We start from the raw sequence: 7,701 nt of genomic DNA, 5'->3' as shown, positions 1-7,701 counted from the left end.
AGGAGAGGCTGAGGCACTTGGGGTTGTTTTCATTGGAGAAAAGAAGGTTTAGGGGTGACTTGATAGAGGTGTACAAGATGATTAGGGGTTTAGATAGGGTCGACAGTGAGAATCTTTTTCCACGTATGGAGTCAGCTATTACAAGGGGGCATAGCTTTAAATTAAGGGGTGGTAGGTATAGGACAGATGTTAGGGGTAGGTTCTTTACTCAGCGAGTCGTGAGTTCATGGAATGCCCTGCCAGTAGCAGTGGTGGACTCTCCCTCATTATGGGCATTTAAGCGGGCATTGGATAGGCATATGGAGGATAGTGGGCTAGTGTAGGTTAGGTGGGCTTGGATCGGCGCAACATCGAGGGCCGAAGGGCCTGTACTGCGCTGTATTCTTCTATGTTCTATGTTCTATGTTCCTTTGGAATACTCTGGAGTTGTGGCCTCCATCCCTGGTCCTGTGGAAAGAAAAAGTCTCACCTATGCACCACCCCATTCAAGAAGACCACCAAACACCTACCCACATAGCAAAGGACTGATTTCCCCAACTCCCAGGCCCTGGACAAATGTCAGGAACTGCACAGGATACTTCCAGACTGACAATGCTTGTCTGGAGGCACAACAGGCTTTGAAACATGGTGTGGGTGCAAGGGATGCCACTCGGTTCCTGGATATTTGCTGAGTGGTGAGTTATTGTGCGAATGCATGTAGCAAGATAGGATGGAATTTGGACATGAACGATGGTGGGTATTTAATGAGGTGTGTTTTAAGGTAGGGTGAAAGAAGTGGCTATACCTTGTAGTGACAAGCCTTCCAATTAAAAAAATTAACTCATCCGAAAAATGTAATATTTAATACTCTGAAGAGGATCTGGGTGTTCGATCTCATTCATCCAAGATCCTAATCTATTTTGCTGCAAGTCCAATTGGCATCATCATTATGGGTTGTTGCTATGATAATCCTCAATATTAACCCTTTGAGACCCATATACGACACAAGCTTTCATTTTATTTCTGTTTCAATTCACTTCAAACTCTCGGAAGTCCATGAATGCTTCTTGAAGGTTTTACTTCTCACCTTCATTACTTTGCTGCACATGAAGATTTCTTTCTTTCTGAGGTAAAATTGTGCATCATGGAGTACCATGACCATTGAATTTGTAGCTAGAAGTTTTTATATAGCACGCCACATCAGTCCAGGTATCTGGCGTGTGCTTCAATTTATTCATGTTGCCCATTCTTCCACCAGAGTCATCACTGTATTGATTATTTCTCTGCTTTGCTGCTTTTCTGGGAAATTGTAAAGGAACTATCACAACAGGCAATGGATAACGGTTTTAATCCTCCAAAGGAATTACAAAGACTTGCCTTTTGACACCAGAACAATGAAAGTGTATAAGGACAAGAATACAGAACACTGGAATTTCCCCTGTCAACTGTTACATGACATGACATCACTGATATTCCGTTTACTTCAAGTCAATGAAACAGCATGTTATGAGGAGTATGTAACAGGTGGCTGATATGATACTGCCTATTTTGCATCTTCCTCATGTCTACTTTCATCCAGAGAGTGATAGCCTAACAATAAACCTCTTATAATGAAGCATGCCACATTCGCTGACATTGTTGTGTTGTGGCAGTTTCAAATAAGCTACAAAGGGGAATCGTTTCTTGTCAAACATTGTATGAGGCATTAGGCTAGGGTGCATACTTTGCCACACATGAGTGTAAATAAGGACTCTTAGGATTTGGGGTAATTCACCATTCTTTAAAATGACAGAAAATGGAATATATGACACCACCATATAATATCTGTATCACTTTCTTGTATCAAAACAAAAGACAATGCTGTCTTCATTTAGCTTCTCGAAATTTGGGGGAGACACTGAAGTGTGTTCAGATGTAACTACGTAAATAGGACCTATTTTCCACAGCCAACTGCCCGATGTAATATTACAAACTCTTTTCAAATTAGACCGCTAATAAGAGTTATGAGTATCTGTAAACTCCTTTTGTTTGTATGGATCTTGATTACATCAAACAAAATGGTTTGGAGGAGTGACAGAACCTAGTGGGATGCAAAAGCTGGACTATTATATGCAAAGTCCATGCTGAAGTATCCCAGGTTAATGATTATAATTGCCTTTCATTTTTATTCATGTTTCCTCTCACTTTTCAGTTTGTAACTTCAGCCACTTCACAGATAATGTTAAGTTTAAGGAAAAATATCCAAAATGTCAGCAGGAACTGGCAGCAGTAAGCATAAAGATGATAAGAATCTTTTGGATTCTTGCAACAATTTGATCCTCAGAAGAGAAAGTGGTGCACATTTAATTAATAGATACTTACAATTGCATTAGACATTTAAAACAGAAAGAGTTTTTCCCTTTTCTAAGGTTAAAGGCTGATATTAAAGTGCTGCTTTAGTGAAGCTACTGCATGACACAGATGATTAAAACCATTGCTGATATTGCTGCTCCCTATATAGGCACACACTGGTTCAAGTTCTAGAGTGGATCAGTACTTGAGTGGTATACCTGAATCAATATTATGCAATGAATAGCACCATTCTTGACATTGATATAATGCAGTTGGTACTTGGAATAACAGTAATTTAGCTTTAGTTGGGCTGTTATTCATTATTGATCTTGTTTTAAATATCATCGCACATGTAGTCAACTAAATTCTATCCTTGATATAAGAGTACTAATTGAAAGTCTAGTTCAAGATTAGATTGGGACGTATGTAGCAAAAATGCAAAGACTTTGCTTGTGATATTGTATTTGCTACTCATCCGTATTTGTGTTGGTTTAGCTGCCCCTGTTAACACTAAATTTCAAAGCAAGGCTGTATTCCATCATGGACAATATTCCTGTAATACAGACAACCCCAAATTGTTAGAACGCTCCTCAGTTTGTGGTGAGTTTTAGGAAAGAAGACTATAAGAAAAGATGCCAGAACACCAGATGCTATACAGGACACTTCAGTGAATTAACTCCTAGATCCTCTCTCACCACCCACAGTGTTTGGCTTCTTCAGATAATTACTCTTGGCAAAGGGATGTAGAAGATATGTCACAGCCAGAACTCGGATAGATATGATAAACATCACCAGATAAATAATGAGTGGGGTTGTGGTCAGGCTTGCTGGTGGAGATCTTTATCCTGTCTTTGTGATGGCCCTGATATCCTCTGTTTATAACATCTGTGGTATGTATTTAACTAATAATAATAAATTCTAATAAGTACTTTTATAGTCCAAAAAAAAAGTTGAGGCTGCTTTCAAATCTTGCTTTGTCATACCTCTGGAAAGACAACTTTTATTGCCTTCAGACTCTACAAAGGAGGAGGAATGGCAAGTAACTAAGAAGGAAAAGGAAGAGGAGCTGCAGGCTGGCTATGTCAATGGAAGCATCACCTTCATGTCAATCTCATTATTTCACTGACATGCATGTTCATGAAGGCTCATTGAACTCTGAAATATGTTCCGGTACAGGACCGAAGTCCCGGGTTCAATTCCCGCCTCAGGCGACTGACTGTGTGGAGTTTGCACGTTCTCCCCGTGTCTGCGTGGGTTTCCTCCGGGTGCTCCGGTTTCCTCCCACAATCCAAAGATGTGCAGGTCAGGTGAATTGGCCATGTTAAATTGCCCGTAGTGTTAGATAAGGGGTAAATGTAGGGGCATGGGTGGGTTGCGCTTCAGCAGGGCGGTGGGGACTTGTTGGGCCGAAGGGCCTGTTTCCACACTGTAAATAATCTAATCTAATCTAATGTTGTGTTGCCTATGGTTGTATTGTAAATCTGAATGCTATCTACTGAGGCTTGCAGAGAGCATATTAGGCAGACCAGGGGCAATCTTGTTACTGGTCCATTTAAATGACAATTACTGGAAAGACGTTCGTACTGCATATTGACAAGGATCTGATAACTTTAATAAATTTAAATGTATGTGCACAATCTGTGACATGTATTTGAGACAGCAAATTGTACACCAACAAAAATCTATGTGGGGATTAATTATTTACTTATGCATTATATTGTACGTAACCTTAGTGACATATAGCATTGTATTTAAAGCACATATGTGTGTGTGCAACTGTAAAGAATGCAATATTGGCCATTTCCATTGATTTAACAGCCACATGAAATAAGTTTGGATAAATGGAGATTTTACCTTGGAATTGGATTTGACTTATTCCTGAACTTGTGACATATCTATTAGTCATTCTCACAATCTTATTATTCTGGACATTCCAACTTAGATTGTGCTAAATTGGATATGCTGTTAAACCCTAGTGAAGATCTGAAGCTAAGTAAACTAACAATCAACAAAACACATCTGATCCCAAAAACAGAGGTGGGGAGCTAGGGAGAAAAGCGGAGGAGCTACATGTTGTTGCCACATGTAATACTGAACTAAATAGGCTCGGAAGGACCAAAATTCATTATTCAGTTATGCTGAGCTAATTTTTCACACCCAAAAATGCAGTGTAAGGTTTAATCCGAGGCTAATGGATGGAGGTGAGGGAGGGGAAGAAGCAATCTAGGATGTTGTTCCTGATTGCTATTCTTGTTGGAAATGATAGAAATCGGGCTTGACTGTGAAACTTTCCATGACTGAATATCCTTCATCGTCTATCACCACCCAAGAAAGAAAATGGTACTTGAGGAAGGTACAGGGAGCAGTCGATGCCCATGGACCCATACTCCAGCATGAAACATATCTCAGCAATAGAAGGGAGAAAAAGACCCATCAACTTGAATATATTTGTGACCTGTGGCAGCCATTTGATTGACTGTGTCTTTATCATAGCTTGACATGTGGCGATCCATTTGTCTGTTTCTCAGTACACTTGTACCAGTAGAAATCAGTCCATCAAACTGTGAATGGTTTTTAAACTCACCAGGAAAAGACATGCTGCATAAATGCACAATCCCCAGTGAACATGCAGTGTGCTAACAGGGAGCTAGGATTTTAATAGTTTATGAAACGCTGTCTATTCTGTGTTTGCACAGAGGTGCTCTGACGAATGAAAGTATGGGAAATTTTACCTCAAGAAATAGAAGGCAAAACGCTTTCAACAAGAATCCTCAATTCCTGACACAGAAGGGAAAACAATGTAGCCTGAGGGCCTTTGATGTGATGATGTGAAATTGGTAGAGATTAATAGGTTAAGGGAGACCATTGTGGGAGTGTGTGTACACACGTACACTATCAGTACTATATAATCCTTGTCAAAATGCATTTGTTCTGTGTGTGATCAGAGCTCTTGTTGTCTTTAGCAGGTTCAGGGTCACATGCCTCCACTCATGATCCCAATTTTTCCACACGACCAACGGACATTGGCAGCGGCTGCTGCAGCTCAGCAGGGATTCCTCTTCCCCCCAGGGATAACATACAAACCAGGTAGGCTTTTTAACCACAAATTCCTTAATTGCATTGAAAGAAAAGCATTTTATTGAGTACCTATTTATAATATTGCGTAAAGTATTGGTGGCTTATCTTGCATAGGAAATTGTTTTAAGATAGATCTTCAACACAGTACACTTTTTTACATGTTTTATTTTCCCATCTTATTCCTTATCTCTCCTTTCCTAAAGAAGGCACATCATCCAGTTATACTGTTCTGGTGACATTTCTTTATCTGTGACCTTATGCCATCAGTGATGTTAGGCGATATGAGTGACTGAACTATCAGTCAAATTTCTAATGAACCCCTTTCTCATTAAACTTGGCTGCTTGGTCCTTTTAGGGGTCTGCTGGAATTGCAGTGCAAGATCTTTGAATTAAAGCTGTCACTGGAACACGTCCGGTCTTGACTCATGTTTCAAATTTCCAAAGGGTCCATTTGGGTCAGAATGTGGCCCAAAAGTGGCACCATACGTCAATTGGCATGTGAACGAAGGGGAAAATTCTCAGGCCAGGGCTTTCCTTGACAACCCTGTACACCTGTGAAAATGCCGAGTAGCCAGTACATTGAGAGTTGCATGGGGTACTGGCCTTACAGCCAGTTTTAGTTGGGAAACAGCTTGTTTCTTTAACTTGACATGCATAAATAGAACTTCTGCACTTCCATGCTTATAGTCTTCAATACATAAGTCTCCAGGACTGGATGTGGTGCATTCCAGGATGTTTAGAAATGTAGGGGGGAGATTGCGGATGTAATAGCTTTAATCTTCCAATCCTCCTCAATTAGAGGGTGGTGACAGAATATAGGATGATTGTAAAGCTTATGGATGCAAAGGATATAACTATAAACCCAACAACTACAGGCAAAACTGTCTAACCTGAACAGTAGGAAAGATTTTGGGTATTAATAGTCTAAGACAAAAATCCCAATCAATTTAACAAGTGTGGATTAATTAGGGAAAACCAGCATGGATTTGTTAAAGGCAAACTGTGATTAATTGGATTGCATGTTTTTGATGAGATAACAAAGCTGGTGATGACAGTAATATTGTTGTATATGGACAGATAAAAGATGTTTGATTATTTGCCAACAACATTGATGTCTGGGGCTGCTTAATGGTTGTTTCTCAAACTGAAGGAAGTATGGCATGTACCTCCATAAGCATACATCCAAGACCTATCTGCTTTCCTTGATATAGATTGATAACCTAGATTTGGGTGTGCAATGCATAAATTCAGAAATTGCAGATTAGACTAAAAGTAGAAGTTTTGTAAACTGTGAGGTGAATATTGATAAACTTCAAAAGAGCATAGTCAGGCTGGTGGAATGGTGGACACATAACAGGTGAATTTTTAAATAGAAAACTGTAAATTGTACATTTCAGTTGGAAGATCAAGGTGAGACTATGAGAAATGAGAAAGATAATTCTAAAGGAAATGGAGAAAGAGTCAGGAGAAAGTAAATGTGTACAAATCATTGAAAGTGGGAGGGCAGACTGAGAACCTGGATAAAAGACCACATGGGATTTTGAGTTTTCTAAATACAGGCATAGAGTGCAAAAGCAAACAATAGATGGTAAACCTTTATCATGTTGTAGTTTAGCCAAAACTGGAGTATTATGTTCAATTCTGGGCATTGCATTTAGACCCTGTGAACCGCCAGTCAGTTCTGTTTGCCAATGCAAAAATACCCTCAATAATTTATGGGAATTTATTAAAACTATAAATATTTAGCTACTCTTTTCTCTACTATATGTAGTAAATTTATGCACATTCCTTTTTAAAATTAAATATCATAAGTAAATTATGAATTCATGCCAGTACAAAAGTATAGAGATTTTCATATTATGAATATTAACACTACATTACAAAATGTTTATTTGAAATATTCTAATGCTTGTTATGAAATTATCACAAATATTTTTTGGGAAACTAATACTTGGTTCAATATTAATCAAATAAAATGAACAGTACCACAAATGTTATTTATATAGCTATATTTCTCTTGTTCGTGCTAGGCTCCACATGCAGAAGCTAGCTCAGTTGTGTGGCATTATGTGTGTGACGGAAATGTGTCTGGCTTTTTGTTAATGCAGCCTCAGTCGTGTCAATGTGTGTGCATAATATGCATTTTGACCAGCCTGGAGGACCTTTGCAGGTCTACTGTGGTCCAGAGGCTACAGTTTGAGAATGGCTAATCTATAAGACCACAGTTAGAATAGTGTGTCTAGTTTTGAAAGAAAGTGAGGGCTGCAGATGCTGGAGATCAGAGCTGAAAATGTGTTGCTGGAAAAGTGCAGC

The 7,701-nt window shown here is 39.2% G+C and overlaps 1 protein-coding gene across 7 annotated transcripts in view; it reads left to right on the top strand.

Moving 5' to 3' along the window:
• sox6 (SRY-box transcription factor 6) overlaps nt 1-7,701 on the top strand; it is a 411,688-nt gene that overhangs the window by 346,649 nt on the left and 57,338 nt on the right. For 5 of the 7 annotated variants that reach the window (XM_043705792.1, XM_043705791.1, XM_043705789.1 and 2 more), the window contains one exon: nt 5,274-5,397. In XM_043705792.1, the coding sequence (XP_043561727.1) occupies nt 5,274-5,397 (124 nt within the window). The remainder of the gene's footprint in view (nt 1-5,273; nt 5,398-7,701) is intronic. The other 2 variants (XM_043705793.1, XM_043705790.1) reach the window with 1 other exon arrangement.

The sequence above is a fragment of the Chiloscyllium plagiosum genome, chromosome 16 (genome assembly GCF_004010195.1).
Source record: "Chiloscyllium plagiosum isolate BGI_BamShark_2017 chromosome 16, ASM401019v2, whole genome shotgun sequence".
Classification (NCBI taxonomy): domain Eukaryota; kingdom Metazoa; phylum Chordata; class Chondrichthyes; order Orectolobiformes; family Hemiscylliidae; genus Chiloscyllium; species Chiloscyllium plagiosum.
This window is presented reverse-complemented; position numbering and strand designations above follow the sequence as displayed.